The sequence below is a fragment of the Heptranchias perlo genome, chromosome 28 (genome assembly GCF_035084215.1).
Source record: "Heptranchias perlo isolate sHepPer1 chromosome 28, sHepPer1.hap1, whole genome shotgun sequence".
Taxonomy (NCBI): Eukaryota; Metazoa; Chordata; class Chondrichthyes; order Hexanchiformes; family Hexanchidae; genus Heptranchias; species Heptranchias perlo.
In genome coordinates this window covers 16,170,173-16,189,403 of record NC_090352.1, presented here as the reverse complement: position 1 = coordinate 16,189,403, position 19,231 = coordinate 16,170,173, and the positions used below count along the sequence as shown (strand labels likewise).

The window sequence follows — 19,231 nt, the reverse complement described above, 5'->3', positions numbered from 1 at the left end:
ACCAGTTCAATCAGTGGCTGTTTGCAGTAACAGAGATGCTCACCTTGGAATGTGCTAACCTGTATAGTTGAAGTGGGAATTTGATATCAGAGCAATGTGTGTGTCGAGCACACGCTGCTTGGTCTGGAGTTACCTAATATGAGCTGGCCTTGTGCCAGTCTATAGTGAGGGTCCAGGTCACAGCTAGTAATGCTCTAATCATTTTCACCCTTCATGAGAATCTTGTTCAGGAGCTTACAAACTCTGTTGTGTTTTGCAGTGAACTTGACAACTTCAGAGATATGGCTTCATATGTCCTTATCACTTATTTATAACCACCATCCTGCAATACAGAAAGACTAATGGAAGGAAATTGGGCTGAACCTGGGCTAAGGCCAGGCCCACGTTGGAGTCAGGAGCCATATCTGGGGCTGGGGTCAGGAGTGGGCTGGCACTATTTGGTCACTGTTCACTTTCTATGTTTTTAGAACTGTAGGCTCTGCTAATACATTCCTCCCTCCCTCATATGCCCTTTCACTTGGCAGTGTAAGTGTACACCAGTGGTCAGTCTCATATGTACACATCTATCTATCTCTCTCACTCACTCACTCACTCACTCACACTCTCTCTCTCTCACTCACTCTCTCTCACTCACTCTCTCTCTCTCACACACACACACACACACACACACACACACACACACAATACCAGTCAGTTCTTTGTTCCATACATTGGATGGTAAACCAGTGTTCTCTATGATTTTCATGCTTAACTAATCTAAAAGTGGGCCAAGCGTTAAAGGTCACAATCCTACAATTACATGTGGGAGAAGGGAATAGAGGGATATGGGGGCAGGATGCAAAGAGGTAATTAAAGTGGGAAGAGGCTCGTGGAGTTTAAACACCAGCATAGACAAGCTGGGCCCAATGGCCTGTTTCTGTACTGTAGATTCTATGTAAGAGCAGGATGGGGCTGGGCATAATGCAGTAGCCAGAATTAGGATGGGAGCAGGGCAGAGGAACAGATCAGGGCTGGAGTTCTGCTGCTGATGAAAGTTCATGGAGAACCTGAATTTTAAAAAAAAGTAACTAATGAATGCCTCTCCATCACGAGACACCAAAGCAAATGGAAAAATACCGTTCTATTTTTAAAAAGGCTTTGAATGTCCTGGTTACATTTTTTGAATTTTGTGGATGTCCCACTCAGGATTTGGATAGTGGGAGCCCTGTAATGTCACATGATGTGAGTGGAATACATGAGCACAGTACAGTGCTGTTTGGGAAACTACACAACTAGTGACACCGGAGCTGGAGCTCATTACCATGGGATCGGTGGTTACCCAATGTTCCCCAAACATCAATGTGCCCCATTTTTTCCTTTGTTTCCACAGGCCTGAATGGTGAGGTAGGTATAATAATTGCATTCTGCTAGGCTTGACTCAGCTGCTGGTAATGGGCCAGACCTGACAATGCCACATGCTAGACCCACTGGTCTCTGATTTACTAACCTGACATGATTCTGCTCTGTCTGTCTCAGCTTCGTGTGTGCTGCTTTATTTCCTCTTTTTTTTTCTCTCGTCTTTTGCTGTATGAAGGCAGCCGCACGCTCTCTCAACCGCCACGCCGCACTGCCCCTCCTCCGAAACCAAGGCGATCAAAGAAAGGTCTGTCTCACTTCATGCTTACCTTTTCGTTGCATTTTCCATTGAAAATGTTTCCGTGTCATTGTTTTACTCGCTGCTTCCGTTCACTGCCTGATAACACGGTGCTGAGTGTGTGAGGGTGTAAAAAGAGCTGGCCCTATGCAAAAGCAAGAGTCCAACTAAATAATCTCTGCTCTTTCAGTGCAATCCGCCACGTGGGAAGATACTCGACACCGAGGTCAGCAAAACTTACTCTCAGCTTCTCCTCATTTCTCCATAATTAAATTGAAATTACATTCATTCACATATGTGAAAATATCACATCCATTCCAATGCATGTCGAAAGTTAATTTCAACATAAGTAGTTGTTTCATAAAAGTGATTGAACTTAATGTTCCTACATGATTTAATTATACAGAGGGATCCTCACAGGATTTATAAATGTAATGATATTGAGGGATCCTCAGGACATGTGACGGTGTTTTTATACAGTGTAAATAAAGGGATCCTCACAAGGCCCTGAGTTTTATTAACAATCCTCATTGTCAGTCCCAAGTGTAATTACTTTGGGGCATCCGCGATGCTGAGGAAGTCGTGGATAGCACGTTCAGTGAGTTGGTCACACCACAGATAAAAATTACTGAGGGAGATAGTGAATGGGTGACCAACAGACAGAGGAAGAGTAGGAAGGCAGTGCAGGGGTCCCCTGCGGTCATCTCCCTCCAAAACAGGTATACCGTTTTGGATACTGTTGGGGGAGATGGCTCACCAGGGGAAGGTGACAGCGGCCAGGTTCATGGCACCATGGCTGGCTCTGCTGCACAGGAGGGCAGGAAAAAGAGTGGCAGAGCTATAGTGATAGGGGACTCGATTGTAAGGGGAATAGACAGGCGTTTCTGCAGACGCAACCGAGACTCCAGGATGGTATGTTGCCTCCCTGGTGCAAGGGTCAGGGATGTCTCGGAGCGGCTGCAGGACATTCTGGAGGGGGAGGGTGAACAGCCAGTTGTCGTGGTGCATATCGGTACCAACGATATAGGTAAAAAACAGGATGAGGTCCTACAAGCTGAATTTAGGGAGTTAGGAGTTAAACTAAAAAGTAGGACCTCAAAGGTAGTAATCTCAGGATTGCTACCAGTGCCACGGGCTAGTCAGAGTAGGAATGACAGGATAGCTAGGATGAATACGTGGCTTGAGTGATGGTGCAAGAGGGAGGGATTCAAATTCCTGGGCCATTGGAACCGGTTCTGGGGGAGGTGGGACCAGTAGAAATTGGACGGTCTGCATCTGGGCAGGACTGGAACCAATGTCCTAGGGGGAGTGTTTGCTAGTGCTGTTGGGGAGGGTTTAAACTAATATGGCAGGGGGATGGGAACCGATGCAGGAAGTCAGTGGGAAGTAAAGTGGTGACAGAAACAAAAGGCAGTAAGGGAGAGTGTACAAAACATGACCGGACAGATGGTCTGAGAAAGCAGGGCAAAGACCAAGGGAAGTCTAGATTAAACTGCATTTATTTCAATGCAAGAAGTCTGATGGGCAAGGCAGATGAACTCAGGGCATGGATGGGTACATGGGACTGGGATGTTATAGCTATTACTGAAACATGGCTAAGGGAGGGGCAGGACTGGCAGCTCAATGTTCCAGGGTACAGATGCTATAGGAAAGATAGAGCAGGAGGTAAGAGAGGAGGGGGAGTTGTGTTCTTGATTAGGGAGAACATCACGGCAGTAGTGAGAGGGGATATATCCGAGGGTTCGCCCACGGAGTCTATATGGGTAGAACTGAAAAATAAGAAGGGAGAGATCACTTTGATAGGATTGTACTACAGACCCCCAAATAGTCAACGGGAAATTGAGGAGCAAATATGTAAGGAGATTACAGACAGCTGCAAGAAAAATAGGGTGGTAATAGTAGGGGACTTTAACTTTCCCAACATTGACTGGGACAGCCACAGCATTAGGGGCTTGGATGGAGAGAAATTTGTTGAGTGTATTCAGGAGGAATTTCTCATTCAGTATGTGGATGGCCCGACTAGAGAGGGGGCAAAACTTGACCTCCTCTTGGGAAATAAGGAAGGGCAGGTGACAGAAGTGTTAGTGAGGGATCACTTTGGGACCAGTGATCATAATTCCATTAGTTTTAAGATAGCTATGGAGAATGATAGGTCTGGCCCAAAAGTTAAAATTCTAAATTGGGGAAAGGCCAATTTTGATGGTATTAGACAGGAACTTTCAGAAGTTGATTGGGAGAGTCTGTTGGCAGGCAAAGGGACGTCTGGTAAGTGGGAGGCTTTCAAAAGTGTGTTAACCAGGGTTCAGGGTAAGCACATTCCTTATAAAGTGAAGGGTAAGGCTGGTAGAAGTAGGGAACCTTGGATGACTTGGGAGATTGAGGCCCTAGTCAAAAAGAAGAAGGAGGCATATGACATGCATAGGCAGCTGGGATCAAGTGGATCCCTTGAAGAGTATAGTGATTGCCGGAGTAGAGTTAAGAGAGAAATCAGGAGGGCAAAAAGGGGACATGAGATTGCTTTGGCAGATAAGGCAAAGGAGAATCCAAAGAGCTTCTACAAATACATAAAGGGCAAAAGAGTAACTAGGGAGAGAGTGGGGCCTCTTAAGGATCAACAAGGTCATCTATGTGCGGAACCACAAGAGATGGGTGAGATCCTAAATGAATATTTCACATCGGTATTTACGGTTGAGAAAGGCATGGATGTTAGGGAACTTGGGGAAATAAATAGTGATGTCTTGAGGAGTGTACATATTACAGAGAGGGAGGTGCTGGAAGTCTTAACGCGCATCAAGGTAGATAAATCTCCGGGACCTGATGAAATGTATCCCAGGACGTTATGGGAGGTTAGGGAGGAAATTGCGGGTCCCCTAGCAGAGATATTTGAATCATCCACCGCTACAGGTGAGGTGCCTGAAGATTGGAGGGTAGCAAATGTTGTGCCTTTGTTTAAGAAGGGCGGCAGGGAAAAGCCTGACATCTGTAGTGGGTAAGTTGTTCGAGGGTATTCTGAGAGACAGGATCTACAGGCATTTGGAGAGGCAGGGACTGATTAGGAACAGTCAGCATGGTTTTGTGAGAGGAAAATCATGTCTCACGAATTTGATTGAGTTTTTTGAAGGAGTAACCAAGAAGATAGACGAGGGCTGTGCAGTAGACGTGGTCTACATGGACTTTAGCAAAGCCTTTGACAAGGTACCGCATGGTAGGTTGTTACATAAGGTTAAACCTCACGGGATCCAAGGTGAGGAAGCCAATTGGATACAAAATTGGCTTGACGACAGAAGACAGAGGGTGGTTGTGGAGGGTGGAGGGTTGTGGAGGGTTGTGGTGGTTGTAGAGGGTTGTTTTTCAAACTGGAGGCCTGTGACCAGCGGTGTGCCTCAGGGATCGGTGCTGGGTCCGCTGTTATTTGTTATTTATATTAATGATTTGGATGAGAATTTAGGAGGCATGGTTAGTCAGTTTGCAGATGACACCAAGATTGGTGGCATTGTGGACAGTGAAGAAGGTTATCTGGGATTGCAACGGGATCTTGATAAATTGGGCCAGTGGGCCGATGAATGGCAGATGGAGTTTAATTTAGATAAATGTGAGGTGATGCATTTTGGTAGATCGAATCAGGCCAGGACCTACTCCGTTAATGGTAGGGCGTTGGGGAGAGTTATAGAACAAAGAGATCTAGGAGTACAGGTTCATAGCTCCTTGAAAGTGGAGTCACAGGTGGATAGGGTGGTGAAGAAGGCATTCAGCATGCTTGGTTTCATTGGTCAGAACATTGAATGCAGGAGTTGGGATGTCTTGTTGAAGTTGTACAAGACATTAGTAAGGCCACACTTGGAATACTGTGTACAGTTCTGGTCACCCTATTATAGAAAGGATATTATTAAACTAGAAAGAGTGCAGGAAAGATTTACTAGGATGCTACCGGGACTTGATGGTTTGACTTATAGGGAGAGGTTGGATAGACTGAGACTTTTTTCCCTGGAGAGTAGGAGGTTGAGGGGTGATCTTATAGAAGTCTATAAAATAATGAGGGGCATAGATAAGGTAGATAGTCAAAATCTTTTCCCAAAGGTAGGGGAGTCTATAACATAGATTTAAGGTGAGAGGGGAGAGATACAAAAGGGTCCAGAGGTGCAATTTTTTCACTCAAAGGGTGGTGAGTGTCTGGAACGAACTGCCAGAGGCAGTAGTAGAGGCGGGTACAATTTTGTCTTTTAAAAAGCATTTGGACAGTTAAATGGGTAAGATGGGTATAGAGGGATATGGGCCAAGTGCAGGCAATTGGGACTAGCTTAGTGGTATAAACTGGGCGACATGGACATGTTGGGCCGAAGGGCCTGTTTCCATGTTGTAAACTTCTATGATTCTATGATTCTATAATTAGTCATCCCATTGCTCCAGGCTCTTTGTAACATTATGTTTCTAACACTCGTTTGCTGCATCATTTATAAGCAGAAGGGTCTTTTTTTGAATCCCTGAAATAGGGATTTATATTTTCCACAGTTCTCAGACCAGTTTATTGTTCTAAACATTATTACAGTGGATTCACCCTCACTGTCACATAATGCATTGTATATCAGAAGCATGTTATCGGTGTAGAAGTTATAATGGACCTTCTTTGTATAATGTGCTTTATCAGTGTTAAAGGCATAATGAACTCCCTTTGTATAATGTGCATTATCAATGTAGTATATAATGGATTTCCTCTGTATAATGTACATTCAGTGTAGAGGTATAAAGGACTCCCTCTGTATAGCATGCATTATCCATATAGAAGTTACAAGATCCTTGTATTATGTGCTTTTTTATGACTTCCTTAATTGCACCAAATAGCATATCTACCCTCACTGATATTAACCACGAGTCTCTCTGTTGCAGAATGGAGTCGGCCAGGCAGTGAACTGCAGAAATTACCTATGAGGAGAATGGTGGCAGTGTTTGACTACGACCCCAGGGAAAGCTCTCCTAACGTGGATATTGAGGTGAGGGGCATTTGCTCAGCTCACATTGTATCTGCAGCCAGCTAGCTATGAATTATTAAAGTCAGCATCTTAAGACCAAGCAGAACAACAGTGTCCTCTGTTCCCCTGATTTAATTACCTCTGGGATACAGACGGCAGGGTTGTTGGTCAGGCTTGCAGAGCAAGATTCCATTTGGTGTTCTGTGTAGTAAATAAAAAAAGGTGACATAGGCATCACAGCTGCAAAACTGTACCAAGGGCTAGCAGGTTGCGAGTTAATCTAGTAATCCCTGCATGGTGAGCTCCCGGTTGTAGCTTTCTATGAGGAATCATTGAGCGAAGGCCAATTTTCGATGTGGAAAGTTCAGTGAGAATTGCCTGGGGTGCTCGTATGCACTTTCCAGCGGCCAGTTACAGAGCAGCACAGAACCTGGTTGCTAATTTGCAGCCAAATATCTCCTCACCATTAACACAACTCCACTGGTGTCATTGGCTCACAAGTGCCATATCATCCAACACCCATTAATTTCTAACTTAGAAGTGGGTCCCTTACTGCTAGTAAGCATTTGCATTTCTCAGCAGCCATCCTTGTGAACTTGTTTAATGAGTTTTCCCAATCACTGACAATCCCAAGGATGACTGTGTGCTGTGATTTTGTAACTGAGCAAAAGACTTGAATGGGCAGTGCCAGTAGTAGCCAAACTCTATATTTAATCCGTACCTTTTTTTACAGGCTGAGCTGACGTTCAGTGCTGGTGACATCATTACTGTTTATGGGGACATGGATGAGGACGGTTTCTATTATGTGAGTCTGTAGAAATGATTCTGTCATGCGAAATTACACAGTTTCTTACTCCATAAGAGTGTCAGTTCAGAAAACCCAGCCCCAAACTATTCCTTCAGTAGTGCAGACCTTCAGTTAAATATATGGAGTAAAGGCCATACACAACTTGCTGTTATATTGAACACCTTCAGCAGGTTAGTCTGATCTGACCTACCCTAACTCTTGTTGGTACTCTTACTGCTAGTACAGTCTGTGCTTTGTTAAGCTAAGTTTGGTCAGATGCCTGACTGAGTTGTGAATGGCGCTCAGGCAGCATGGAAGAACCTACCATAGGCTAGGCACAGATTCAAGCCTTGGTCATTCCTGGGCACTTCTATGCACGGCTTTAGAGACTGCAGTGTGAATAAATAATCACTGGAACAAAAGAATACTCTTATGGGTAACAGAAATGAGAAATACACACAAGGAACAAAAAAGTGAATTTAATGATGGCTAAAATAATACGGTCAATGTTTAGGAATATTTGATGTCAGATTGTTGTTTGGGTTTGAGCAATGTTTATAAGGAGACCCCGATAGCAACTGTGCACACAGGGTAAGTTAGAGTTTGCAATGAAATTGCATTATAAGAAATTGTTGCTGACATTGTCAATGGTTGATTTTTCTGACAGTGATTAGCAGTGAGCTAGTCAGGTGCCATTATAATTGGACAAGGCATGTTGTTTAGTTACATCTCAGTGAAACTTTGACAGCAGGAAGCTGAACATGGCATCTTACACACTGTGTGTCTACATCTGTTCATTTTGCATATATAAAATGCACACTTACATGAGCATGCAGTACATATTGCACAGAATTTACAGCTCAGAAACAGGCCATTCGGCCCAACTGGTCTATGCTGGTGTTTTTGCTCCACACGGGCCTCCCCTCACCCTACTTCATCTAACCCTATCAGCGTATCCTTCTATACTGTTCTCCCTCACGTACTTATCTAGCTCCCGCTTATTCTATACTATTCGCCTCAACTACTCCATGTGGCAGCAAGTTCCACATTTTAACCACTCTCTGGGTAAAGAATTCTCCTGAATTCCTTATTGGATTTATTAGTTGACTATCTTATATTTATGACTCCTAGTTTTGGATTCCCCACAAGTGGAAACATCTCTACGTCTACCCTATCAAACCCCTTCATAATTTTAAAGACCTCCGCCTTCTCTTTTCTAGAGAAAAGAGCCCTATAGAGAATAATATGCAGCCCAGGGACTGACTGTATGTGTGTCTCACCTTCCCATGTTCTTTTTTCTCACCCACTCCCACTCATTCTTTCCTGAATTTGTGACAATAAGATTGGTACCATTCACTATTCCCAATAGATGATCCAGTTGTGCCTGGCCCACCTCATTGCCAGCGGAAGATCTATTATCACCCCTTGCAGTCCCGGTTACTGCAATTAGATATATTAAAAATGCAATGATACATGAGCAAGAAATAACAGCACACCGATACTGGAAGTATTCCTGGTCTTATCGACAGGGAATGTTCCCCGTGACCTGGGTCCTGTTCCATATTTGAAGCACATAGACTAATGATGCCTAGCTTGGAAAAGCAATGTTCACAGCAATTTTCAATGCTTCTTGTTTTCTTGGGCTGGTTAGGTGCAAACCATAAAGCCTCACAGGCTGGATAGAGAGTTTAAATTCCTGTTCCTATTAATTTGCATGTATCTCAAGTTGCTGATACTAACAAACCTTGGCATTTCAATTTAAAATTAATCCGCTAATGAGGTAACAGAGCTAAAAACAGCCCTTTGCAAAACTTATGAGGGGCCTAGATAGAGTGGATAGGAAGGACCTATTTCCCTTAGCAGAGAGGTCAATAACCAGGGGGCATAGATTTAAAGTCATTGGTAGAAGGATTAGAGGGGAGCTGAGGAGAAATTTTTACACCCAGAGGGTGATAGATGTCTGGAACTCACTGCTTGAAAGGGTGGTAGAGGCAGAAACCCTTATCACATTTAAAAAGTGCTTGGATATGCACTTGAAGTGCCATAACCTACAAGGCTACGGACCAAGTGCTGGAAAGTGAGATTCGGCATGATAGCTCTTTATCGGCCGGCACAGATATGATGGGCCGAATGGCCTTCTTCCGTGCCATAAAGTTCTGTGATTCTATGATTCCAGGGGGACAAGATTGTAACAGGATAAATTAGTGAGTAAATAACAAAAATATAAATAGAACTGAGTTGCCAAATCTCAAGGGCAGTTCGGACCCACCTGGTTTATAATGTTATTATTTAAACTTTAATTTCCCTCCATAGGAATATTTGAATCTTGTCACCGCTCTGTCACATGGTGATATAGTAGGTTGAACCATGTGTGATAGGTTTCTGTGATTTGCCATATCAGGGTGACCTAAATGGACAACATGGGCTTGCACCGTCTAACTTCCTAGAGCTGATCCCTGCGGAGGAGCCAATGGAGGCAGCTGCTGGGAATACTCTGCCAAGACTTGCTCACACTGCAGCACACAAGGAAAAACAGGTAAGACAGAGGGATCCTATGTTGTGTACACTCCTGTTGTCAGATACTGGATGATATATATATAATATTTCTACTAGACAATCTCCTGGGCATTGCATACAGGGAGTCAAGATCAGGAGCACTTTTCAGGTGAAGCATGGTTAGCAGCGAGAAGGTAATTGAACCAAGGGAGATGGAGAGAGGAGAGAGAGGGGGAAAGCAGAGAGGGTGAGGAGGTGGGAATGGGACTTGGGATGGGATGAAGGGAAGGGATATATGGAGAGGGGAGAAGGCAAAGAGTGAGAAAGAAGGGGTGGATGGATTGGAGGAGAGAGGAGATGAGGGGAGGGAGAAGGTGTAAAGGGAGAAAAGCAGGAGGGGCAGCAAGGTTTTTTTCGGTCAGTAGGGATTGTGGTGGGGCTTTTACCATTGGCGGGGGATATTTAGTCACCAGGGGTGGCAGTGGGATTTCTGACATAGTTTGCGGGGGGGCATTGGTTGTTGCTGACAGGGTGGGTTTTAATTTAATGCGTGGGTGTACGTTGGCTTCTTCCTTCAGCAGAATGCCGATTTTTGTTTTCTTTGCTTGGTGGCCGGGGTTTCCTAACTTAGCGGATCTCTAGGTTGGAAGTGGCTAGATTGAACCTGCTGAGGCCTCGTACTTCCCAAAAACACTTGGTAGTTCCGGCAGCAGTTCGATAGTTCATTGCGCTGCCTATTTGCGAGTGCCATTTAAGCGGGTCTGTTGACTAACCTTTTCAATATAACCTTGACTAACCTTTTCCAAGTCAAAGATTTTGCTGTTTTTTTAAGGTGCGCAACATTTCCTTATATTTACAACTGACTTTGGGCTTTTTTATTACTGATCTTTGCTTTGAAAACCTTTTTTTCCCCTCGTGGGTTCTAAAGGCGAGTTTCTTATATTTTCTTTAGGTGGTCCTGTTACATTATGTTATTCCCATAGTATTACCTACAAGTACAACAGCTTATGGAAAGTTGTGATCATGCTCCATTTTTGTCATATAATAGATAAATAATACATAATATATTTTATTTTCTCTCAGTCGTTCCTTTTAGTTGTCCCTTTAACTATTTTTGATTCTTGAGAATAGGTTTTTTCTCTATTGTTTCAGACAGTTAGTGCAACTCTGTCATACAAAGAACAACATTATTTCCAGCCAAAAGCTCTAGCCTGAATTGCCATATACCATGTACATGAGTCTTCTAAGGCTTTCTGGCAGAGCATTGTGATTTTTCCCACTGTTGTTTGTGGGGACCAGACATGGCTCTAGCACTGCTCATAGGCTATGGGAAGTACCAGTATTAAATTGCCACTACACTATCGGGCACAAATATGCTGAGGAGCTGCTCTATTTAACAGCATCCCACAACTGCCGTATGGAGTCTGTGAAATGTGAGAACCCAGTCATTTAATAGAGCAAATCAACCAAACTCACTAACAAATTATGCACCTTCCCTCTTGCTCTTACCCATCTACTCCCTCTGTCTCAATTTAATCTCCCACTCTCCCCATCTACTCACTCCATCTCAATTTCCCATCCTGTCTACTCCCTTCCTCAGTCCAATCACTCTTCCCCATCCCATCTTCTCCTCTGTCTCAATCTAATCTCTCTCCTATCGGCTCCCTCTGTCTCAATCTAATCTCTCTCCTATCGGCTCCCTCTGTCTCATTCTAATCTCTCTCCCCTCTATTCCTCTCTCTGTCCAATCTCTCTCCCCTCTATTCCCTCTCTCTGTCTAATCTCTCTCTGCTCTATTCTCTGTCTCAGTCTAATCTCTATCCCCTCTGTTTTGGTCTAATCTCTTCCCTGTTCCATCTACTTCTTATGTCCCAATCTAATCTTTCGCCCCCCCCAGGCATGATCTAATCACTCTCTGTCTTGTGCATCATTTTCCTCTCTCCTTACTCCGTTGGTTCACGGCTCTTATTCCAGCTCATTCCCCTTTATCCTGTTACTGACGACTTTGTCTCATACTTCAACTCATTCTTTACCTGATCCTCACAGCTGTCGAACTTCTTACCTCCCTCATTCATTCCTTCCTCCTACAATGTACAGATTTTTAAACTTATTACATAATCAGATTCAACAATAACTCCTAGTTTGGTTTCATCTAAAAAATGTGGTTAGTTTGCATTGTGAATCCAAGTCATTAATATAATTTGGAAACAGTAGGAATTCCAAAACTAATCCCTGGGGTGTACCCTATCAGTATGTCCCCTCACCCTGACATTACTCCCCTAAAAAGTACGTGTGCCTGTTCCTTCCTAACCATCAGCCAGTTTTTACCTTCAATTCTCACTGATTTAAGTAACGGCCTTTTTTTGCTCTACAAAAAAAAGATTTTACACCCGAGATTGTAAAACAGAGTAAATTTACAGGGTTTAATTCAAGAATTCTACAGTTTGAACCTTTCTCCTAATGTTGAAACACTGCAAGTGTGCAGTTCATTGTAGCAGATAATGAGCTTTGCTGTGCGATACTCACAGCAGATAAGCTTAACTGAGCTGCACTCCCAGCAGATGTGCCTTTGCTGAGCGATCCTCACAGGCCTGGTTGAAGCAGCTTGTTCTTAGTAAAACCTTTTTGTTCATTTACTCGCTTGTATTAGTTGTTTACCTTTCTTTTATTATAATGTTTCTGTTTCTCTACCTTTTTCCATGGCAACAGAGGAAGACTGTTCATTTCAAGCGGTAAATAGCGCCTACGAGGCCTGTAAGTGTGTGTTACTGAAGATACTGCTGCAGCTTTCAGACACTGTCATTTGCATTGCAGCATGCACACCAGAAGGAGCTGCATTTCTGCAGCGAGCACAGCACCGGTGCAACGGACATAGTTATAGGAGGCGCCCCCAACTCTGGGAAATATTTCTAAACAGTACAATATTCCCTGTATCTCAATCAAAGTGTAACAACAGCCTTTGCTCTTTAAGTGAATCCCTGTGTCTCCACAACAGTTACATGATTCTGGTCTACCAGCATTTCAGCAAATTAACCTGCACTTTCGGGTAATGCAGTCATCTAGTATGCTGTGCTATGGTCTGCACTCTGATTCCCCGTTCATCAATTTGTTGATCTAAGCTGTGTTCTAAGAGGAAGATACTGAGTCGAAGCCAGAAGCTGGTTCTTCCTCATAGGGTGAGCGGGTATAATACACAGCCATGCCCAAAACCATTACCCATAGCCTTCATAGGCAGATCAAGAGTGGCACGGGTGAGCATCTGGGAGTAGGTTGTGCACCTGCCCTTTTAGCCAGGGTACACTGCCAGGCAGGATAAACCTAAGAAGGAACAATTCATAGATTTGCGGCAGGGATGCAGTTAGATACTTTGTGGTGCAGGAATGGGATTAAATTCTGGGGATGGAGTCAGATTTCCAGGGTGCAGGGATGCAGTTAAATTGCTACGGCAGCTGAGATGTAGTTGGATATGTAGGAATGGAGCAACAAGCTGCAGCACGAGTTGGTGCAGCTTCAGCCCCCCACTCCAATAACCTCCTAATCTGAGTTGCACCGCTGCTGGACTGGAGCCAGAGATTCAACTGTTGGGGCGGTGGGGCTGCTCAGCAGATGTATAATATTAGTGTGAGGCACCAGTGCTCCGTAACACTCAAAGCTGACCACTAGCCTTTGTCAGCAAGCAGTAAGCACAAGGTAGTCCAAGATTAGACCATTGCCCATTATTAGATCTGAGAATAAACAGCAATTGCAAAACTATGAAAAGCGAACAAAAATGTTGGGGTTCTCTGAGATTCACAGAAAGAGGATTAAAAACATCATGAAATCAGTGTGTCTCAGAATAAGGATGAGACTTGGCAAGTTTGCCTGTATTATGCTCTTTTGGCTGTGTCCTTTGCACTGGCTGTAAATATAGGACTTCATGTGTGCACTTCACCTGCAGTAATGCTAGATAACAGTAACAGAACAGTAGATGAGCTTGGCTGCATCTCTCACCCTTGAGTTAGCGACAACAGGACTTCTCTCCCTCGAGTTAGTTCTAGCTGGGTTTCTCACCCCTACTAGCTGGTTCCTTCTGAATTGCCATTAGTCCTGGCATTGCCTCTGGTGTTTTGCTGACTAGAGATGCAGAGCTGAATTACCCATTACAGTGAATGGATCAGGAGTGGAAGCAGTACAAGTTAATTCAAATTAATTTGATTCTTGTTGGCTCCACCTTCCCAGTATAAATGGGATTTAACAGGAAAGGGAGCAATTCAGTTGCATGTAATCAGCTTTCAAACCTGATTTACTATTAATTTTTCTTCTCTACTGGTGAGTCATCCAGAGAACTGGGAAGAGGGCTCTGCTGGCTCCTGAGGGTAAGATAGTAAAGCTGTGGCAGTAGCTGGAGAAGGTCTGACAGCAGAGGTATCTTCAGTATAAGGTTGCTGACAGTGTTGTGTGACTCCTGCTGGTAAAATCGGAGGTTGATTTGTTCTGGGTCACGGCCAGCAATGGCTTCTTGCTTGCTTTGCATGATCCTGCTGTGACTGGCTAACACTGTTCAGTCTATATTTTTTGGATAATAAGCAGTGATAAGTGACTACCCTGGCTCACAATTATTGAGGACCATGAGAAAAACCCTGAGTTCACGCTTCAGGATCGTGCATGTTGATAATCTGAAAAAAAAAGAAGAAAATAGAATTTAACTCCCCAAACAAAATGTTACAGGGTATTCAGAAAAAATAAAATCATCACAGAATACGTGGTGGTGCCTGCTCTCCTGGTATGTAGAGCAGTTTATTATAGGAATCGCTAGACGATAAAAGACCAAGGTCCATCTAGCTTGCCTCTACCATCCTGGTAGTCGCATGGTAATGAAGTTGTTGACTAATCATAGCCATCAATCTCTAACAGCTGGGATGTGTTAAGCCAGTCAGTTGATTGGCTGAGTCTGTCTGAACAAACTGTTGCCTTATACTTCTGATCAGCTCAACACAGAGCAATACTCGTGCTACTGGTATTGTGGTAATCTGTTATCCACTGGTGTGACAGTTGTACCCCATCGCCCACTCTGTGCCTCCTTTCCTGTTTGCCCAACCATTTGTCCTTTCTGAGAGAGTGGCTATAACGTAATGTGAAGTGCAGAAAAGGTCTGAAAGAAGATAATGACGAGTAAGAAATGTGCTACTCCATTACAGCTAGATTAATGGGAATGATACAATCTCAGGTCTTCAGTAATGCCTGCTTTTAAAACACGCTGTTCCCTTTATTCTCAATTAATTTATGATAGCAAACCCTTTTTGCTCACATACATGTGTCATAGTTGCGTAAATTGCACTGGAAGGCAAATGTATTATCTACAATGAGTTTGATGCAGAGCAGTTCTCTACACAATGACAAAGAGAGACAGAGAGAGAGCCAACAGAGAGTGAGACAGAGAGAGACTGACGCAGAAGAGACAGTGCCCCATTGAGGGATGACATACTTCCATTCTTCAATCATCAGTATGAAAATTTCTCCTTAAATAGTTAACTACAGTTAAAATCAATTTATATTAAAATGAAAATGTTCATAAATGAAAATCTATAGGGCAGTAGAACAAAATCAATACTAAATCTGTAGTAAGTGTTTCTCAAGGCCTCATTTTTCAATTCCTAGCCAATTTCATGAATTAAAAATCATCCATGCACCGAGGCACGTAGACTGAAATGCTTAGGAGACAAAATTGAATCAACTGCAGTGAAGTCCCGTGATACACACCTACCTGTGATTAGCTTCGCTTTTGCTGTGCACTGAGCATCAGCTTTAAATGGTGAACCCATTAAGGCCCCAGAACTTCAGGATAAGAGAAAATGAAACTTTTTAGAAACAGAATATACCTGTATGAGGAGCAGCAAGAGGAGGACTGAAGCTTTAACAGATTATGTAAATGTGGGAGACGTGAATGAAGATCAGAAGCACAGTTACTGTTAGCTGGCACGAATGGTTCCATGAGCCAGAATGAAGGCACTCAGCCAATTCTAGCCTTTGGCTTTGGACTGAGTCCAAGAATGAAAGTTTAATTTTCTCCGCTAATCAGGGCCGTAGTGGTCTCTCATGAGTGGGGGGAGGGGGAATACAGAATTTGTACAACACTGAAGTTGACCTTGATGACTGGCAGGGCTGAATTGTTTTATGGTTCACATACATATTAAACACACCATGGCACTATTCAAAGAAAAGCAAGGAATCTTTCTGGTGTCCTGTACAAAATTTCTCTCTCAACCACTATCACTAAATGTAGTTCAACTGGTTATTCATCTCATTGCTGTTCATGGGATCTTGCTGTGTATAAAAAGGTGGCAACATTTGCCTACGAAAGAGCAATGACTGTTTAATTGTGAAGCACTTTGAGATGTTTCTGAGAGGCGTGATAAGTACCTATGTAAATACAGAACTGCCACTCTTCGAACAGAGCTTGAGACACTTTTAGAAGGGTGGTCCGATGACAGGAGGGTGATTGTGATGAGGTTTGCAAGATATGAACATTTTAGCAGCAGTGTAACTAGCCAGTGGCATAAGGTCTGAATTGGCAGAGTTTATGTGCAATATAGTTTGTCTTATGTTTGAAGTGTTTCTCGTTTGTTGAGGTCACAGCGAGTGTGTAATGTGGAATGTTGCTTCCTGCTCTCTTCTGTATTACATCAATAACTTTTGTTCTGATTTTCTTCCATCAGCTGAGCTCAGCAGTCCCAGATGGAACAGAGGTTTTGAGTCCTGTTGTGCCGGTGACCGACTATCCCGCTGGCACAGCGTTGTGTTTGGACAATCAGGGATGCAGCGAGAACATCTCCAATAGCAAGAAGAAAAAGGGGTTTTTTTCCAAAGGAAAGAAACTGTTCAAAAGATTGGGATCCAGTAAAAGAGAGTAACTCTCACCTGGGATAGATCAAAGGAGAGTAACTCTTACCTGGGAACAGAGAGAGTAACTTTCATCTGGAATCCAGTAAAAGAGAATAATTCGGACTTGGGATCCAGGAAAGAAGAGTAACTCGGACCTGGGACCCAGTAAAAAAGAGTAATTCAGATCTGGGATCCAGTAAGACAGAGTAACTCTCACTTGGGATCCAGTAAGAGAGAGTAACTCTCACTTGGGATCCAGTAAGAGAGAATAACTCTCACTTGGGATCCAGTAAGAGAGAGTAACTCTCACTTGGGATCCAGTAAGAGAGAGTAACCCTCACTTATGATGATGGTGGACCTTGGAAACACCTGGAAACTGAGCAGGAGTATTAAAATCAAAATGGGGATCACTTCCACAGATGCAGAATCCTTTCTGCTGCAAAAACCTTGAGAACCTTCCACCATCCCTTTGCCTTTTGAGGACTTTTACTCAAGTCATCAGCGTTGGAATGTTCCAGTTGAAAGAAAGCTTGGTCAGCAGCTCTAATTTGCGCTGAGGACTTGCTGAGCACTAACCGTATATAACCATCAGAAGGGAATGCCTTTCTACAGACTGTAATAACTACATTCCATGAATTTGCAGCCTACTGGAAATATCTAGCCTCAGCTCACTTCATCAATAACTTACATTTATAACTGTCAGAAGACATGCAACTAATAATTGTTCATGCATTGACGCTACAGAGAGCTGTTCTCTTCAAGTAACTAAGTGGCAGTATTGTTTAAGCTTTGCAGAGGTATAAATCTCTGCATTTCATACACTTCAGAGTCAGGCAGATAGTGGGTTTGTTAGATGTGACCAGAGACATGCCAGGGTCCCGCTGACCTGTTATGATGAATGGGAACCTGACTGACAATATAACTGTGATGTAACTAACTGGTAATCACTTGTCTAGGATTGTCACCATTTGCCGAGTCCAAAATGAAACAGGTGCAGGGCAGGGGTTTATGATCAGGGCTAATGTTTGTTTTGCCACTGTTGAAAATGTATTGAAAAGGTTTAAAAAAACGCCTCTATTATCATGAGACGCAAAAGTAAATTGAAACGTGTTCTTTGTCAGACACCAGACCTCTGGTGTCCTGTTTGAATTTTAGAAATTTCCTAACAGCCTATTCAAAGACTAGCCAGCCGGGTGCAAAACTGGTAGGTGGCAACTCCGCCTGAATCCACTGTTGGGGAAAGTGTCGTGTATTTGAGATCTGATCCATTACGTTGTTACGTATGGGTAATGGGAAGGTTTGTCCTCTGCCTTATTCAAGAAAGACAACTTAATGGATTTGTAAACATGAAAACAGATTTTCAGATGCCAAGCCACAACATCCTGCCAGTGTTCAGCTGACACCCTGAGTTTGTGCACATACATGCTCTGTGTTCCATGCTCCTGAGCAGCTGTCAAACTTAAAACAGAACTTATTTTCATACCTTAAAGAATTGCCATCATGTTTAAATTCTAACAAGCCGCTTTGTAATATACAGTCAAAAGATTTTGTAAAGAAGAGTTTATATAATTGTTTGTGACATTTGTAAATATTTTCACCTCTTGTTTTGCATGCATCATTGGGATCGAGTCCGCTGTGCTCTGCAGAGTGCAATTGTGAGCAGGGTCTGAGCCCTTACTGTCAAATGCTTTTCCTTTGTTTCTACATAGAAATGTTTTTACTGAAATAAAGTCTATTTTCACAGATGTCCATGCACTTTTTGAATTCCTTTAAACTGTTGAGGATTTTAATGGGCTGGGATTACTGGGATTGTGGGGGCGAGACCATGGGGAGGGAGTACAGAGACAGTTGGGGTGAGATGCTAGGAACTATAGGGCAGTGGGGGTGAGACCGCAGGGAGTACAGGGACAGTGTGGGGACAGACGTAGGGAGTACAGGGACAGTGTGGAGACAGACGTAGGGAGTACAGGGACAGTGTGGAGACAGACGTAGGGAGTACAGGGACAGTGTGGAGACAGACGTAGGGAGTACAGGGACAGTGTGGAGACAGACGTAGGGAGTACAGGGACAGTGTGGAGACAGACGTAGGGAGTACAGGGACAGTGTGGAGACAGATGCAGGGAGTACAGGGACAGTGTGGGGACAGACGTAGGGAGTACAGGGACAGTGTGGAGACAGACGTAGGGAGTACAGGGACAGTGTGGAGACAGACGTAGGGAGTACAGGGACAGTGTGGGGACAGACGTAGGGAGTACAGGGACAGTGTGGAGACAGACGTAGGGAGTACAGGGACAGTGTGGAGACAGACGTAGGGAGTACAGGGACAGTGTGGGGACAGATGCAGGGAGTACAGGGACAGTGTGGGGACAGACGTAGGGAGTACAGGGACAGTGTGGAGACAGACGTAGGGAGTACAGGGACAGTGTGGGGACAGACGTAGGGAGTACAGGGACAGTGTGGAGACAGACGTAGGGAGTACAGGGACAG

The 19,231-nt window shown here is 43.8% G+C and overlaps 1 protein-coding gene across 5 annotated transcripts in view; it reads left to right on the top strand.

The window, feature by feature from the left end:
- The window catches only part of LOC137344882 (RIMS-binding protein 2-like), a 236,175-nt gene extending 217,686 nt beyond the window's left edge, over positions 1 to 18,489 (top strand). For 3 of the 5 annotated variants that reach the window (XM_068008127.1, XM_068008130.1, XM_068008126.1), the window contains 5 exons: positions 1,824 to 1,859; positions 6,518 to 6,621; positions 7,334 to 7,405; positions 9,789 to 9,923; positions 16,579 to 18,489. In XM_068008127.1, the coding sequence (XP_067864228.1) occupies positions 1,824 to 1,859; positions 6,518 to 6,621; positions 7,334 to 7,405; positions 9,789 to 9,923; positions 16,579 to 16,773 (542 nt within the window). In that variant the 3' untranslated portion in view covers positions 16,774 to 18,489. Of the gene's footprint in view, positions 1 to 1,823; positions 1,860 to 6,517; positions 6,622 to 7,333; positions 7,406 to 9,788; positions 9,924 to 12,592; positions 12,638 to 16,578 lie in introns of all 5 variants that reach the window. The other 2 variants (XM_068008129.1, XM_068008128.1) reach the window with 2 other exon arrangements.
- The last annotated feature ends 742 nt before the right edge of the window (positions 18,490 to 19,231 follow it).